The sequence below is a fragment of the Pyrus communis genome, chromosome 2 (genome assembly GCF_963583255.1).
Source record: "Pyrus communis chromosome 2, drPyrComm1.1, whole genome shotgun sequence".
Lineage (NCBI taxonomy): Eukaryota > Viridiplantae > Streptophyta > Magnoliopsida > Rosales > Rosaceae > Pyrus > Pyrus communis.
This window is the reverse complement of record NC_084804.1, coordinates 17,391,350-17,410,170: the sequence shown is the minus strand read 5'-3', so window position 1 is coordinate 17,410,170 and position 18,821 is coordinate 17,391,350. Positions and strand designations below refer to the sequence as shown.

General features: G+C 38.6%; 2 protein-coding genes across 2 annotated transcripts; one reads left to right on the top strand and one right to left on the bottom strand.

Annotated features, from left to right (window-relative positions):
- Positions 1 to 399: 399 nt before the first annotated feature.
- LOC137724498 (subtilisin-like protease SBT1.6) lies at positions 400 to 3,030 on the top strand. Its single transcript, XM_068463240.1, has one exon. It carries the CDS (start codon positions 469 to 471, stop codon positions 2,782 to 2,784), a length of 2,316 nt encoding a protein of 771 aa, XP_068319341.1. The 5' UTR covers positions 400 to 468; the 3' UTR covers positions 2,785 to 3,030.
- Positions 3,031 to 11,315: 8,285 nt separating this feature from the next.
- On the bottom strand, positions 11,316 to 12,978 carry LOC137724878 (uncharacterized). Its single transcript, XM_068463533.1, has 3 exons — positions 12,670 to 12,978; positions 12,075 to 12,189; positions 11,316 to 11,983 (listed from the first exon to the last, which is right to left on the bottom strand). The coding sequence occupies exons 1-3, from the start codon at positions 12,976 to 12,978 to the stop codon at positions 11,316 to 11,318; spliced, it is 1,092 nt and encodes a 363-aa protein (XP_068319634.1).
- Between the last annotated feature and the right edge of the window lie 5,843 nt (positions 12,979 to 18,821).

Genomic DNA, 18,821 nt, shown 5'->3' with positions numbered 1-18,821 from the left:
CTGCTAATTCAAAATTAAGGACCCTACGCCGTCGTTTTCGTAGCAGAGTTTCAAAATCCAACGTCGTCTCATTTTTCAAGCCCCGTGCAGTAAATGAGGGTGAGTCATCAGAGCTCGTTGTCATGGAGAAATTTTTAGTCTGTGACGGGTACACAAATGATATATCACGTGTTTTACTAGAAGCAGTAGAAAATTTTATTCTTTAAGTTATTAACATTTTAACACATATCTCACCATTTATATAATAACACTAATCACACTGAAAAATCTCTAGTTATCACGACAAAATTCTATCCACTCACACTCTTGCCATTAAAATAACTAACAAAAAAATATTAATTAATTTTAATTCAGAGATTAATTAATTAAAACAAAGAATGATAATCTCACTTATATCACTCCCTCCCTCCCTTACCCGTCGGTCAGACACAGTCCTTCCACTTCACTGTCACCCTCACTCTTTCTCCAATGGCTTCCAATTCTCTCCTCCCACTCCTCTTCCTCCTCACATTCTTCAAATTCTCAGCTCAAATCGCGCCGCAAACCACCGATCAAACCCTCAAGACCTTCATCTTCCGCGTCGACCGCCACTCCAAGCCCTCGATATTCCCCACCCACTACCACTGGTACGCCTCCGAATTCGCCGACCCGCCCCAGATCCTCCACGTGTACGACACCGTTTTCCACGGCTTCTCCGCGTCTCTCACTCCCAACCAGGTCTCCACCATCTCCGACCACCCTTCGGTGCTTGCCGTGATAGAAGACAGTCGCCGGAGTCTCCACACCACTCGCTCACCCCAATTTTTGGGCCTCAGGAACCAGAGGGGGCTGTGGTCGGAATCCGACTATGGCTCCGATGTAATCGTCGGAGTATTTGACACTGGCGTCTGGCCGGAGCATCGGAGCTTCCAGGATAAGAATCTCGGCCCTATTCCGAGGCGGTGGAAGGGGGTTTGCGAGACAGGAATTAAATTCGCCAAGGGTAACTGCAACAGGAAGCTGATCGGAGCTCGATTTTTCATCAAGGGTCACGAAGCGGGGGCAGATGCCGGCGGTCCGATATCAGCGATCAACGACACGGTGGAGTACCGGTCGCCGAGAGACGCTGACGGCCATGGCACCCACACCGCTTCCACGGCGATTGGCCGGTACGCGTTCGACGCCAGCATGTCGGGTTACGCCGCCGGAATCGCGAAAGGAGTTGCACCGAAAGCTCGGTTGGCGGTTTATAAGGTATGCTGGAAAGATTCCGGTTGCTTCGCCTCCGATATATTGGCCGCCTATGACGCCGCTGTTAATGACGGCGTTGATGTCATTTCCATTTCAATTGGAGGCGGCGACGGCGTTTCTTCTCCGTATTATCTCGATCCGATTGCAATTGGATCGTACGGTGCCGTTTCGCACGGAGTGTTCGTGTCGTCCTCGGCAGGAAACGACGGTCCAAACGGCATGTCGGTGACGAATCTCGCGCCTTGGCTTATGACGGTGGGCGCGGGAACCATCGATCGGAATTTCCCGGCGGCTGTGATTTTAGGTAGCGGGCGGAGACTAAGCGGCGTGTCGTTGTACACCGGATTACCTCTGAAAGGCAAGATGTACCCTGTCGTTTATCCCGGGAAATCAGGGATGCTCTCTGCTTCTCTGTGCATGGAGAACTCCCTGGACCCGCGCCAGGTCAGGGGCAAAATTGTAATATGCGACCGCGGGAGCAGTCCGCGAGTGGCCAAAGGCTTAGTCGTGAAGAAAGCCGGCGGTGTTGGAATGATCCTCGCTAACGGAATTTCCAACGGCGAGGGTCTCGTCTGCGACGCCCATATCATTGCTGCTTGCGCCGTCGGGGCCGACGAGGGTGACGCCATTAAGGCGTACGTGGCGTCCACCAAGACTCCCACAGCGACGCTCGATTTCCAAGGGACTGTGATTGGAATAAAACCGGCTCCGGTTGTGGCTTCGTTTTCGGGTCGTGGGCCGAATGGGTTGAACCCGGAGATTCTGAAGCCGGATATAATCGCCCCGGGAGTCAACATTCTAGCCGCTTGGACCGACGCCGTGGGACCCACCGGTTTGGACACGGACAAGAGGAAAACGGAGTTTAACATTCTGTCCGGTACATCCATGGCGGCGCCGCACGTGAGCGGAGCCGCGGCTTTGCTGAAGTCGGCTCACCCTGATTGGAGCCCAGCCGCCATAAGATCCGCCATGATGACGACGGCGAGCGTGACTGATAACAGAAATCAGACCATGACTGATGAGGCAACTGGAAAGCCCTCGACGCCTTATGATATGGGGGCGGGTCATTTAAATTTGGGCCTGGCTATGGATCCTGGGCTTATTTATGACATCACCAATGATGATTACGTTCAGTTTCTATGTGGGGTTGGGTACGGACCCAAAGTGATTCAGGTCATCACTCGGTCCGCACACAACTGTCCGGCGAAGAAGCCTGCGCCGGAGAATCTCAATTACCCGTCGATTGGCGCAGTGTTCCCCACGGCGGGTAAGTCGAGTAAGATGTTTATTCGGACCGTGACGAATGTGGGGCAGCCCAATGCGGTGTATCGAGCCAGAATTGAGGCCCCAAAAGGGGTGACGGTGACAGTGAAGCCGTCGAGGTTGGCGTTTAGTGGGGCGGTGAAGAAGCAGAGCTTTGTGGTGACGATTGCGGTGGATAGGAGGGCCGTGGTGTTTGGCGAGTCAGGTGCGGCGTTCGGGTCGCTTTATTGGACTGACGGGAAGCACGGGGTTCGAAGCCCCATTGTTGTGACCCAAATGGATCCCTTGTAAAATCGACGTTTTGATGTTTTGTAACTTGTAAGAATAGGTGTACAACTACGTGTTGTTGGTACGTGCAGGGAGAGGCTTTTACTGGGTTTTGTATTGTGCTTTACTAAACCAAACTACTACCATAGCCCAATAGCTTGTTCCGAGGGTTGGTGGTGTGTGAAATTTTCCTTTTCATCTTTTGTTTATTTTTTCCTTTTAAATTATATAAATTCTCTGAGCCTATTTTTATTACAAGCTGTATTTCTACTTTAAACTACTGGGAGAGAGGCAAGGATTTAAACCTGAGATTCGGTGAGTTGAAGAAGAAGATCTTAACTAGTGCAATCCGCCGCATATGGAAATCTCAAGTTTGTTAAACGTGAGGCAAACGGTCAAACATTTGAAATACAAAAACATGCTTTTATCCACTAGATTGAAAGGTGATTCAACATGAATAATGAATCCATTTGGACATGGAATATTTTGTAGGTGTAAAACAAGAGCAAGAGAGTGAAAAAATTTCGCTTTTGTGCGAGGGAAGGGAATCAAAATATAATATAATAATATATAGACAAAGGTGTTTGGTAAAGAGTAAGATATGGTAAGATCTTTCTTATGTTTTAAATGGCTTGGGTTGATGCTCTCAAGAAATGCACTAAACCCTTTTAAAATGTTTGATTTTGTCCCATTCAACCACTCAAATCTTTGTCTTTAAATAATTTAAATCAAATCATCAAACGGTCTCATTTCCCTCTTATTATATAATTCAAACAACCATCAACGATCTATTGTTCTTGTTTTACCCCATTTGACAATTAAACTTTTTATTCTGTATATGATCATTTAGTTTAATAGAACTTAATTTTTGCCACTTAGTACTATGATTTAATGATATACTTCTTCATTTGTAAGTAAAAAGAAGTTCCATTTTTGCTAATGACGAATTTGAACCACATTATTGCTAGTCCATTGTAGGGCTTAGCCCATTCTCTCACCATTTAGTAATAAATAATATCGCTTGTTTAAAAAAAATATAGCACTTAAGTTTCACTTGGTTGAAAGATATTTTCAGTTCGACAGAGAAATAGAAGATGAAGCTAAGTAAGAGAGGTTTGATGAAGCACCTTAACTTGGACTAGAATTGTCAATTGAGATGGAAGGTAGGGCATCCTATACTTCAATAATTAATCTTCCAAATTTTAGCCTAATTTCTGGGACCTATATGTAACCACCAAGGCATACCCTATATCAATCCTGTTAGCCTACAATAAATCAAGCATGATTAATGGGAGGGGGTGGGGGGAACCCTACCTCAATAAGGAACAAAAGTGTAGACCATGCACAAAAGATTTTTACGCCATAATTCATGGCATCAGACGCGGAACATTTGTAGTAGGTTCGGGTGGAGAGTAATTTGCATATTATTCCATTCAATAATGCAATATTATGTGGAGAGAAATTTACACATGACATTGTATTATTGTATCCAGACATCACATAATGATAAACATGTTTCATATAAGTCATTCTGGTTGGGGTGAGATAAGCCTTTTAGGTTAGTATATGGTGTTAGAGTGGGCAAACGATAGGTTACTTGTTAGACAAGTTTTCTGAATTGAGGTGCGTTAAAGCACACCGAAATCAATTCTTGGTTCGTTGCCCGAATTACACTCCAAAAAAGTCATATTGCATTATTTTCACAATTGAAAAATTGCATTTCGATGTTATAAATAACACGAGGTGTAGGCGGAGGATCACAATTAGCTCACACCTCACTTACGAAAGGCAGATCAACTGATTCAACATGGTTTAAGTAAGCAAGACAATTTGGCAATTTAACCTTGTATAAAACGTCTTAAAATCTTTTCGTTTAGTTAAGGATGTTAACTTGTAGAATGCAGTTTGGAATCCACCTTTGTTTGTTGCCACGACTGAATAATCTTTTGCCACGATTCAAAATATTAAAGCATGCAATTTCCTCTTTACTTTTTCCTTTTCTGGGCACACTTGATTCACGCTTTGCCGTGCATTCTCTACTCTGATGACATCCGAAGTCATGTTTGAAGAGTTCAAAGCAACTTCAGTCAGTGGCGGATTCAGGATTTTAGACTCGGGGGGGAGGGGGGGTCTCAATAATAAAGATAAAAAAAAATTATAGTGAAAAATGTCCTCTCCACGGAATTATTGATCTCTCATTTTGTTGCGAAATAGACCCTCAATGATTTCATGGAGGCAACAAGCCTCTCCATTGCACCCAATGGTAGATGCAAGATTTTAAGATTGAGTGGTCTCAATATAAAAGTTCAAAAAAATATTAGACGAAAATATAAATTACAAAAACTAAATTTGTCCATGACGAAGTTTCATACTCAAAAATGTGTCATTATAGATTTATTGCAAACTAGAACGAAAATATCTATAATATAATTGAAATTATCTAAAATTGGAATTGAACTACTTAGTTTGTGAAGACGGGGGAGGAGACTGGGGTTGTGCTAGTGGGTGGGGAGGTGACTGGAGAATGGGATTAGCCAATTTGGAGTTAGATATGGAATTGGAAAAGTTCTGACTCTGTTTGAAAGTTGAACCATTTTGTTTAATAAAAAATTGCAAAAACTATATATTAAAGAACGTTGTATCGACGCACCGTTTTACTTAGAAGGTTTTTTTTCAAACCATACATCAAATGCACCGTTTTCCCAAGTCATTTGAATAAAAAGTAGTCTTCTTTCTTCTTTCTGGTTTGCAGAATACCAGAACACTCTGCAGCTCCGCTCCTCTTCTCCAACACCATATATGCCCAAACTTGGGTGATCCTCGGAGGTCCTCACAGAAATTTATCCCGGCTTCCGATGGTGCTAGGACCACCCAGGCCCCTTTAACAGATCCGTCCCTCTGCACCTACCCAAATTGTTGGAGGGTCTCGAAGGTCGATCACAAGTGTTTCTTCGAGCTTTTGGAGAATCCCGGGACCTCCCGGGTCCCTATATGGATGCATCATTGACTTCAGTTGAATCCTTCTGAGTTCTCAACACAAAATAAAATAACAAAACAAAACGTAAACAGTCAAATAGTTTTCAGTAAATGGAAAAGTGAGATATACAGCTAAATATTGTGATGATTAAATTCATCAGATTATAATAAACAATAGATAGATAAAAGAATGAAGATGGTTAGAAACTTATTAGGTCATTGAGCTTCGTCTTTGTGAGAATATGGTCTCTAATTTTTGTTCCTATCCGGCCCAAGATACCGCTCCAGTTAGGAACCATCTGTTGATGGGTTGTCTTGTGTGAAGTGGGTGGGTCAGGCCATTTTACCATGGCTTACTCTAAGAAACTCACTTCAAATTAGATTATGTTTTGTTTATGAGAGCTTATTGATATTTTTTTGCAGTGTAAAATGATTTTTTTGGAGTGTCAGTTAAGTCACTTTTATTTATTTATTACAAAGCAATATTAATACTTGGAGTTGCACACAGGAGTTTAAGCGTGTCATCAAGCTTTTAATCACTTAACTACTGTCATTCGTAGTCCAACTCAACATGAGAAAGACTTATATAAAATGAGTTCTCCACCATCATATCATCTCGTGTCGATGATATTTCATTATTGAAATGACATATGTAAGTTTATCTCCATATAATATTGTGTTATTAAGCTTGAACATCACTTATCGATAGACTGTCTCACCAAAGTGGATTGCTATGCGAGTGCGCTTTTCAAGTCTGCAACCTACTAGGATAGGTTCGGTTCACCATTCTGAGTGGAAGGGCTAGATTGATAGGCATCTCTATGGGTGGTGGAAGTGTAGTGGTCATTAGGCATGAAGTTTTAGTTGGGACGGGTCGAAATCGCTGAAAAATGGATCGGTACCATTGTTGGTTTGATCGTCGATTTTCTGGTTGGACCAATCCATTGAAAAATGGATCGGTACCTTGAGGAAGTGGCTTCCTAGCTGACCTCTACCCTCCGAGGATGCGGGTCTCCGTATCATGACGGACACCCTCGACTAAAGACTTGGTCCTCGGCAGGGGAAGGTGTATGGTATGGGAAATGCCCGCCATCATGAGACGGGAGCCTCTTTTTCCACCTCTACCTCGGGACAGGTCACATCATTGATGGAGAAAATAGGAGAACTCAAGCAATAGGTGGCGGTCCAACATAAGCACATTGAGATGTAGTCTGCCCACATCGCCACCCATGAAGCTCATATTGTTGCCCAAGAGTCTAAGATGGCCCATATCATTGCCACCCAGGAAGCTCATATTATTGTTAGCCTATTGTAGGGCTTAACCCATTCTCCCACCCTTTAGTAATAAATAATATCGTTTGTTAAAAAAAAAATAGCACTTAATTTTCACTTTTTCAGTTCGACAGAGAAATAGAAGATAAAACTAAATAAGAGAAGTTTGATGAAGCACCTTAACATGGACTAGAATTGTCAATTGAGATGGAAGGTAGGGCATCCTATACTTCAATAATTAATCTTCCAAAATTTAGCCTAATTTCGGGGACCTATATGTAACCACCAAGGCATACCCTATATCAATCCTGTTAGCCTACACTAAATCAAGCATGATTAAGGGGAGGGGGTGGGGAACCCTACCTCAATAAGGAACAAAAGTGTAGACCATGCACAAAAGATTTTTTAATTCATGGCATCAGACGTGGAACATTTGTAGTAGGTTTGGGTGGAGAGTAATTTGCATGGAAAGGTTTCACCATTGTATATTATTCCATTCAATAATGCAATATTATGTGGAGAGAAATTTACACATGACATTGTATTATTAGATCTGGACATCACGTTGATAAACATGTTTCATATAAATCATTCTTGTTGGGGTGAGATGAGCCTTTTAGGTTAGTATATGGTGTTAGCGTGGGCAAACAATAGGTTACTTGTTAGACAAGTTTTCTAAATTGAGGCAAGTTTAAGCACACAAAATAAATTCGTGGTTCGTGGCCCGAGTTACACTCCAGAAAAGTCATACCGGATTGTTTCACAAGTGAAAAATTGCATTCCTATGTTATAAATAACACGAGGTGTAGACAATTAGCTCACACCTCACTTACGAAAGGCAGATCAACTGATTCAACATGGTTTAAGTGAGCAAGACAATTTGGCAATTTAACCTTGTATAAAACGTCTTAAACTCTTTTCGCTTAGTTACGAATATTAACTTGTAGAAAGCAGTTTGGAATCCACATTTGTTTATTGCCACAACTGAATAATCTTTTGCCACGATTCAAAATATTAAGACCTGGTTTGGTACTGAGGTGATTCTGAAAAAAGCTGCTATCAAAAAAAGCTGGGAGCTGTTTTTGTGTTTGGTAAACACTCAGCTTCAGCTTTTTTTCACAGTTTTGGATGAAAAAAAGCCAAAAACAAGAAGCTGCAAAACCTAGCTTTGAAAAACTGGCTTTTTTTTCACATCTGTTTTACATAAAAGTTTACCAAACACTCTACTACTGCTTTTTTTTTTTCAAAAGCACTTTTACAAAAAAGTTTACCAAACACTCTGCTGCTTTATTTCACAGCTGCTTATTCTCACAGCACAGCAGAAGCAGCTTTTTTTCAAAGCACAGCAATACCAAACCAGCCCTAAAGCATGCAATTTCCTCTTTACTTTTAATTTTTATTTTTTTATGGGGCACATTTGATTCACGCTTTCCCGTGCAATCTCTACTTTGATGACATCCGAAGTCATGTTTGAAGTGAGTTCAAAGCAATTTTAGTTCAATCCTTCTGAATTCTGACCATAAAATAAAATAAACAAAACAAAACATAAGCAGACAATCAGTTTTCTGTTCCTATCTGGCCCAAGACACTACATCAGCTAGGAACCATCTGTTGATTGGGTTGTCTTGTGAAGTGGGTTGGTCAGCCCATTTTACCATGGTTTACTCTAAGGAACTCACTTCAAATTAGATTATGTTTTGTTTATGAGAGCTTATTGATATTTTTTTTGTAGTGTAAAATGATTTTTTTAGAGTGTCAGTTATGCCACTCTTATTTATTTATTTAATTATTACAAAGCGATATCAATACTTGGAGTTGCACACAAGAGCTTAAGCGTGTCATCAAGATTTTAATCACTTAACTACTGTCATTCGTAATCCAGCTCAACATGAGAAAGACTTATATGAAATGAGTTCTCCACCACCATATCATCTCGTGTCAATCATATTTCATTATTGAAATGACATATGTAAGTTTATCTCCATATAATATTGTGTTATTAAGCTTGAACATCATTTACTGATAGACTGTCTCACTAAAGTGGATTGCTATACTAGTGCGCTTATCAAGTCTGCGACCTACCAGGATAGGTTTGGTTCACCATTTTGAGTGGAGGGGCTAGATTGATAGGCATCTCTGTGGGTGGTGGAAGTGTAGTGGTCATCAGGCATGAAGTTTTAGTTGGGACGAGTCGAAATTGCTGAAAAATGGATCGGTACCACTATTGGTTTGATCATCGATTTTCTAGTTGGCCTAATCCATTTGGTCTGAACCAAATGTGGTCTAGGAACTTATAACCCATTTGGATGGACCAGTTCTAGGTCTAGCTTGCTAGATTGGGCCAACGTGCGGGTGTTAAAACTGGTCGGCTTGCTTGGAATCACTAGTAGAAAAAATCATTTGCACGACCAAACTTTATGCGATGACGTAAAACTTGTTGCCCAAAATAGGTTAGCGTGATGAAGGTAATATTTCATTGCTCAAATCGGTCAAAAATAATTTAATGGGATAAACATGTTAAGCGACGCCATGTTTTGTCGCACAAAAGTAGCTTAAGAGACAAAAAAAACTTGTTGTGGCACAAAGGTTTCCAGAAAAATACGCAAATGCTTGTATTTGTTAAGCCAAAAAAGCGCGACCAATTTTTCGTTGCGCAAAGGATCTGTCAGTTGTTCGGTCAAAGTGTTAATGCGGTATTTACTCCATGGTTTTGCGCAACGAAGGTTTTGTCGCGCAAAGAGTCTGAATTCCTTTAAATAGCCAATTTCGCTATTCCTCTTCACAATTCAATCCGAAAACTCTTTACTTTCACTGAATTATTATTCCAATTATTGTTTGTTTTTCCGTACGCGATGGCGGACTTTGGTGGTCCTTCGTCAAAGAGAGTTCAGGGCAAAGGTTTTGAGAAAGGTAATACGTCCTAAATTTTGTTGGTTGTTTAATTATTTAAATATTTAAGTAGACTAATGTAAGTTTTTATTTTGTTGGTAGACAAGAAAAACAAGAAAGTTGCGACATGCATTCGATACACTTCTTCAGCTAAGAGCCGCTACCAAATCACTTACGCAAAATTAGTAGGATATGGTGAACAAGTTTAGGGGTGACGTTGGGGTATTGGTGTGTGACAGATGCGGAGTGAATTAGGAGTCTTGGAGAGACGTCCCTGAGGAGATAAAGACGGTCATGATCGATGCATTAGCAGTACGTGTAAATTATTAATTAGTTAAACAATAATTTAGTTCTTTAGATAAAATCTGTATAATTCATTTATTTTTGTATATCAGCCTGATTGGGACATTGACAAAAGTGACGCAAATCTGATGAAGTGCACAGACGTCGTGTTCAAGTATCATTTTCAAGAGTTGAAGTTTGATGTTGAACGTGACGCAGAGCGGCATGAGGTGGCTGGACCAACGGACTGTGGTGAAGCCACGATTTCTCGGGAGGAGGGGCGAACTTAAAAGAGTGCAAGGTTAAAGAAAAATGGCAACGAATAAATCTTTTTATATAGTAATGTCTTCCATAATTAATCAATACAAACAAATTACAATTGTTGCCGGTGAGGTTTCATGTCATGAAAGCGTTGTATAATAGGTTCATTATTAATAAAAGCAAATATATATCTCCCAATGTAAACAACCATGCTATCACTCAACCATTGATCTCTCATTTTGTTACGCAATGGTGTTTTCACAATTTTCATAGCAGAAAAAGCTCTCTCCACCGAAGCGGTTGCAACCAGTAACACTAAAGCCAATATAAGAAGCTTATACACTAACATATAGCTTTCACACCTCCCGGTCTTTACTAACTCTTTTGCAAGATCACTAATTCCTCTCAATGATGGAAACTCACTATGCATCTTTATATCATGAATATAATTGTCAAGTTGAATTGGAAGATTCATGAGGTTCATACGATCAAAATCTTGAGGATAAAGTTGGGCTAAACGAACAATTTTTGCTTTGTCAAAAGATATTCACCGGACTTAAACATGTCATACAAAGCAGCAACTCGGTGTTTATCTCATTGAAGCAATTGTTCAATTCCTTTAGTTGCATATCAAGGACATGAAAATAGAGGTCCACATGATAATAATGGAAGTTTGCGATTTTTGGAGCCTTACGCCTTGATTTTCCAGGTATGAAATGCAAATCCTCCATGTTAGGAATGATAATATCATGCTCATCCAAAAACTTTTCTACATCATGAAACAAGTCCCCAAAGTCATCATCTCTAAAGGATTGTAGTCTTTGCTTGCATACTTCCACTAACACCATCGCATTCACAATATTTTGATCTTTCTTTTACAATGCTTGTGATAACTCATTTGTAATTCCCAATATAAGTCTCATCAAGAAAAGGTGAAACGCAAAATCAAAAGTTTGTATGTCTTTGAATAACCTAGTTGCTTCATCAAGATTATCTTGGTTACGATCACTTTTAATCCATTCAACCACCTCCACCATGACTTCAAACATAACAATAATACTAACTATAATACCATAATGCAAGTTCCACAGTGTATCACATGGATACATGAGACTACTTTCTTGATTTAACCCTTTACCTATTTCAAGATTACCAATATGAAGAGCTTTCTGAATTTGTTCTTGTTGTTTCTCTCTAAATGCATCACGACGCTTACTCGATGATCCAATAAGATTCACCAAACTACTAGCATTGATGAAGAAATTGGCAACATCCTCATTTTCCTTTGCCACAAATACAAGAGCTAGTTGGAGTTGGTGTGCAAAACAATGAATATAAAATGCTTGAGGGTATTTGTTCAAAATCTTTGTTTTACGACCATTTAACTCACCTCTCATATTACGAGCTCCATCATAGCCTTGTTCTTGTAACGTGGACATACTCAGATTTGTTGTAGCAAACAATCTCTCAATGGTCTCTTCAAGCAAGTTACTAATTGTAGAGGAGACATGTTGAACACCCAAAAACTTTTCAATTGCTTCTCCTTTTTTATTAACATAACGCATTACCACTGCCATTTGCTCTTTAGTCGAAGCATCACGTGATCCATCAACCAAGAGAGAAAAAAAATGTACCTTCCATATCTTTAGTAATTGCATTAATAGTTTCAATAGCACAAGCATGAACAAGATCCTTTTGAATATCGGAAGAAGTATACTTGAGATTCGTAGGAGCATTCTCAAACACAACCTTCATAACTTTCTCATTATGATAGGCAAGAAATTGCATAAGCTCTATATAATTACTCCTATTGCTTGATTTCAAAGATTCATCATGCCCACGAAAAACCAAACCTTATCGCAACAACCATCTTGTGCAATCAAGTGCTCCACTCAGTAAAGTGTGATAATTAAGGCAAGCTTCATCAGCTTGCTTGATCACAAATGTTTCAATGTGTTGTTTTTGTGTCATCAAGTTTTTAGCTTCTTGTATAGCTTTATTATGAAGACTTCCAACACCTCCCTCATAGACTCGAAGTTTTTTGGGTCCTTTCTTCCAATTTGTAAACCCTTTCTCAATGAAGACATCACTTTCAGTGCTACCCATTTGATCGAAATCACATTTGAAAAGATAACAATAACGGTAAAATGCAACATCTTTTGATATACTATACTCCAACCACTTCAACTTATCAAACCAAATGGTGATAAAACATCACTTGTCACTAACTTTTCTTGGCATGATGTGGTCTCTAGGTTGACAAGGATCATTTTGGAGATAGTGTCTACGAATTGCTTCACGATAATTAGGTGGATAATCAAGCATTCGATGTCTATATCCAGGGTCAGCAGGAAGATTAGCCAATATTTCATCCAACTCAGTGGCCTCACTTTGTTGTGAACTACTCAGAATATTCAAAGGAGGATTTCCTGGAATATTTGAAGGAGGAGGAAGACTACTCGGACTATTTGAAGGAGAAGGACTACCCAAAATGTTTGAAGGAGGATTTAAGCATTGTTTCTTATAGTATCGTTCCATTACGTAATTGTAAAATGGAAATAAAAAAAAAATTCTTAGACTCTTAATCCTAGAGTACACTATACTACTATGCATAATAACTAATCCAACCAAACAATTCAACCAATCCAACCAATTACATAAGCTCCAAATAATTACCCCTAATATGCATAATAACTAATCCAACCAACAATTCAATTAATCAATACCAATAACTCAATAAGCATACAAATTATTCAATAAAAAAAAAATTCAATTCAACTAAGCATATGAATAAGAATAATTGTATACATTATGGAATAATTCAATTAATTAATCAAGAATCAAGAATTCGAATTTTAATTTTCGCCCTAAAAAATAATTTCATAATTTCATATCAATAATCATAGAATTATATCAATAATCAATAACCAATAACCATATTAGTGCATTACCATATGATTCTATACCAATTAAAACTCATTCGTATTAAATAATTAATTAGGGTTAGGGATTATAAATTTAGGAATTAAAAAATTTACCTAAAGAAAGGCTTTGAAGGCTGCAAGCCACGGTTGGAGAGTGGCTGGAGACTGATTGGAGTCGCTAACGGCGGCTAAAGCTTGGAGAGTGGCTGGTTTTCGTCCGTTGGCTGCCAAGTTGCTGTGCAGCTACTGGGAATTAGGGGGGCAAGCTTTGCTCTCTGATTGGCAAAGGCAAAGTTAAAAAAGAAAAAAGGGACAGGCACGGGTCTGAGGAGGGAAGAGGGACATGTGGTCCCCCCTATATATATTTTTTTCTTTTTCAAACTTATCAAAACGATGCTGTTTTGGTTTTATTTTTTATTTTTTAACCTGGTCCAAAACGACGTCGTTTTGGCCTGGATGTTTAAATAAAAAAAAAAAAATCCAGCTCTGCTGCCCAACAGCAGAACCAGACCACCAGAACAGGGAGGGGGGGTGAAAACTAGTCGAGTTTCCGACGAGGGGAGGGGCTGAACCAGCCCTCCAGGTGTATTTTCTCGATGAGGGGAGTGGCGGCCGCCACTCCTCGCCTTCACATGGCTTCACCATTCTAACGGATGACTAGAATAGTTTTTTATTAGTCTATTTATGGTTTATTAAATAATGACATTGAATTATTATTAATTTGCAAGAATAAATTTAAATGGACTATATTTATTTTGTTTTGAGAATAGATTTCCAAAATATTATAATATTGACATTATTTTGTTGAGACACTATTTTTGAGACGGAATAAAATAAATATTTTTAGTTAATCGTGCAAGGCTTTACACAACAAAACTTTTGTTGCCAAAACCTTTGCGGGACGAAATTTCGTCGCGCAAGTGAAACAGTTGGTTAGCATTTAAGGTGTCGTATTTACTGCGTATTACCACTTAATAATGCGAATTTGGTTGCGCATAACATTGAGGGACAAGACTTCATCGCGCAAAGCGATGGTCGGTGGCATTGAAGTCGTGGCATTTATTACGTATTTATTTTGTACTTTGCGCGACGAAGGTTTCGTCACTCAAAAGGTTGTGCACAACAAAGCCTTCGTCGTGTAAAGTGTTCTTTATAAGCGCATATTGTTCTGCTATTTTCTTCACACTGTTTTGTACATCTGATGGCTGATAATAGGGATAGTAGGAAAGCGGCGGTCCGGGATCAAATGGTGGAAAGAAACAGCACGCCCTCCAGGCCCCATGATATGACGCAATATGTGGAGTTAGCATGTTCGGTTTGTTTAACAATGCTTGACAATTGTTGTACTGCTAAGTGGCTCTCTTGGAAATTTGTGCCCTAGGACGTGAAGAAGGTGATGATGGATCAACTATTAGTAAGTGTGACAAATGTTGAAAATAATTAATTTTGTGATTTTTTTTTTTTATATGTTGTAAATAATTATTTGCATATATGTGTAACAGTGTAACTATACTCTTGATGACACAAACGAAGAGTTGATGAAGTTGATGGAGGAGGCGTTGAAGAAGGGTTACAAGTAGTGGTGTTATGACGTGGAGAGGAATGGAGGACCAGCGGAGTAGTTTTAAATTTATATTTTTGAGGACAATATTTATTTTTAAGGTTTTATTTTAAGTTATGTATTTGGACTTAATTAGCCTTTAATTCATGTTTGGTTGTTTAAATAATTGAATTGGTTAATTTACTTTATTTAAGTTTTCTATTATTTTTAGAATAATATTATAATTGAATAAGTCTTTGTAATTATGAAATTTACGTAAATATAGATTATAAAGATCTATGTTTATGTAAATTTCATAATTATAATGAATTACGTATTTGTTCGTTACTAATCATTTTGTGTGACAAAACATTCGACACAATAAGTATGTGCGGCGAATTACTTATTCGTCCTGCATATTTCCAACCGCGATGAAGTTTTCGTCGCGTATAGGCCGTAAAAAATGCTGTTAAATTTATCCCCAAATTTCAAATCCATACGTTTTAAGCGACGAAACATTCATCGCGTAAGGGTGAAATCAAAGGGCAACGATTCCGGAGTCTTGTGCGATAAAGGTTTTGTCATGTAAGATATTTACTCCAGACAGTCAGTTTTCTAAGTCAGAGGATTCAATGATATTGAATCAGAGAATCGGTGCAGCATTTGCTGAGGCTTTTGTGCGATAAAACTTTCGTCGCGGAAGGTGGCCAAGGTTTCTATAAATAACCAGTTTCGGTTTCCATATTTCTCAAATCTTCTTCCGGATTACAATTCTAATTGTTATTCAAATTTAAGCACAATTGCCGACTCAGGTGCTCGTTCGTCGAAGAGGATGGAGGGCGAGAGTTCCAGAAAAGGGAATACCCACTTAATTATGTGTTTTCTATACATTTTATAATTTGCATTATTATTTTTAATATTAAAAAAAAAAAAAAAAAACAAAAACAAAAGAGCTGCGACCGTGGTCTGCTACAGTTTTGGAGGAAGCCAGTACCGAATCAATTATGAAGAATTGATAGGAATTCAAAAGTCGGATATGCACAACAAGTTTATGCGTGATGTGCGGGTATTAGTGTGTGACAAATGCAGTGCGGATTGGGAGTCTTGGAGAGTCGTTCCCGAGGAGAAAAAGATGCACTTGGTTGATGAGTTAGAGTCTGATAGGGACATTGACAAAGTGACCCAAATTTGATGAAGTGCATCGACAACATATTCAAATCATCTTTTTGGGAGTGGAAGTTTGATGCTGAATGTGAGGCAGAACTAAACCGAATACCAGAACCACCAGCAGTGGAATAGAATTTTATTTATGTTTTTTTTAATGTTTAATTAAATAATAACATTTGGGTTTTAAGTTTTATTTACGAATGTTACTTTTTAATATGCAATTTTAAAGTTTTTGTTGAATAAAATATTATTGTAATAAAAGATTATATTAACTAAATATGCATGAATGTTTAATTAATTTAAATATTTGTAGATTTGTTCGGGTGTAAGTTAATATTTTGTTCATTAAGTGTGTATGTGATCTAAAATGAATAAACTAATAAATGAAAAAAAAAAGTATTTTAAAACCAAAAAAAAAAAAATATTAACAAATAGCGACAAAATTACTTTTTTGTCGCTTAAGGTGGAATTGTGCGATGCTACGCCGTCGTCACACAAAGGTTATTAGACGCGGGACCGGCCATGAGTTGGCGCCAGAACGTGAAATGCATATGTTTTACGCAACAAATGTTTCGTCGCACATGGTGGGTAAAAAAAGGCAGTGGTAGATACATAATTTTGAGTGATCAGACAACCAGAAATCATTAGTACTACTTTCATTGCTCTTTTACTCCCTGGGACTTGTGTCGCCATAATCGTTGCATAAGAGTGTGAAATTTAATTCAGCTTCCCAGACACAGAAAGGCAGAAATTGCAAATTCATTGCAGCTCTGCCTCTCCTACCTCAGCTCACTGTCTCTCCTTTTCCTTAGTTCGATCACTCGGTCTCATGCTCACCTATATATCATTTGGTAAGCAAATTTGTTTTCAATATATATTTTTTTTAAATTACACAATGAAACTAACAAAATTAAATTTGTTGTGTGTAGGTGGTTTTTTTTTAACGACTATTAGCGGGGAACACATTATGAGGTATATTTTCTTTGAGTATTTCATTAACATTAAATGTAGTTTATTTATTTGTTTTTTAGCATTTATGTGATACAATTTATTTGTGTGCAAACATTTTGTATGAAGTTAAGTATTAACTTCGTGTGTTATTTTTATGAAACTTAGTTTCTCGTTTGAGAATTAGTTGGATTTCGCGCATGGAGGCGAAATCATAACTATAGTCTAATTAATTCTCAAATTGTCCCAATTTTTGGACAGTTTGGGAATGCACAATTATGTGTCGTAGTTTGCGGTTCACATATTAGATTTCGATAAGGAGAAATTTGGTAAATTGTATGTACGTTCTTCGAGTACTGCGTACGTATTTAGTACATACGTGCTACACTTGAAGAAATGCAGGGATATGCTGCCAAATTTTTTCAACGTCGAATCTGAAAGAGCCGTAAAATACGACATGTAGCCGTGCATTCCTAAATGGGATAGGACCCTTACCGAAGGCATAAGGTGGCATTTTATAATTGAAGTGTTTGTAACCAATGTGATTTTGTTTTTTTTTTTTTTTTCTTTTCTGCAAGCGATATGGATAGACAGTGGATACAGAATCCTAACATATGTGCAGATGAATACTTGGATGAAATAAATCAGTTCGTTGATTTTGCAATGGCACATAACCAGGGTTCACCTCTAATCTGGTGTCCGTGTAGGAACTGTAACAATTCAATGGTTGAGTATTATGAAAATGTTTGATACTATTTAGTACGACATGGTATGATGGAGATGTATACCACTTGGAATCATCATGGGGAACGATTAGTACATCCTTCATCTTCACATGTGACCCCATTAGTTGAGGCAGTTGAATCTTATGTTGATCCAAACGAACAAATTATGGATATCCTAGATGATACTTTTCCAGACACCTCAACCAATTTTGATCAGGAAGGGGGAGATGACGTTCCTCGAAGCATGGATAGTGGAGCCTTTAAAAAATATGAAAAACTATTAAAAAGTGTCAAACAAGAATTATACTCCGGTTGAGAGGATTTTTCGGTACTAACGACTATTATGAAGCTGATGCATGGAAAAAGAAAATTTCATATGTCTAATCAGTGCTTTGATTATTTGTTGGGCCATTTCAAGAGGATGCTTCCAAAGGACAATTGTTTGCCTCAAGATCACAAAAGTGCAAAAAAGGTGTTGAATGGTCTGTGATTGGGCTATGAGAAAATTCACGCGTTAAAAATAATTGTGTATTGTTCTATAAGGAGAATGAAGCGCTAGATAAATGCCTTATATGCAAAGAGTCAAGGTTTAAAATGACAGCTCAAAACAGAACAACAAAGATTTCACAAAAAGTTATGCGTTATCTTCCAATAAAGCTAGGCTTCAACATTTGTATATGTTGACGCATACTGCCAGCGACATGACATGGCATAAGGACAGACGGGTAGATGACGATTTGATGAGGCATCTAGTTGATGGTGAGGCATGGAAATAGTTTGATCGTTTGTACCCTGATTTTACACGAGAGCTGTGGAACGTAAGATTGGAGCTGACCACACCACTTGGCCAATCTTTGCAATTCCGTATAATTTTCCGCTTTGAAAATGCATGAAGAAAGAATATATGATGATGACTATGTTGATAACCGAGGATCCGGGTAAGTCTATCGATGTTTATTTGTGGGCATTGATCGATGAGCTGAAAGATTTATAGGAAAACGGAGTTTTGACATACGATAAATCAACTGGGCAAATGTTCACCTTGCGAGCAGCAGTGATGTGGACTATAAACAATTT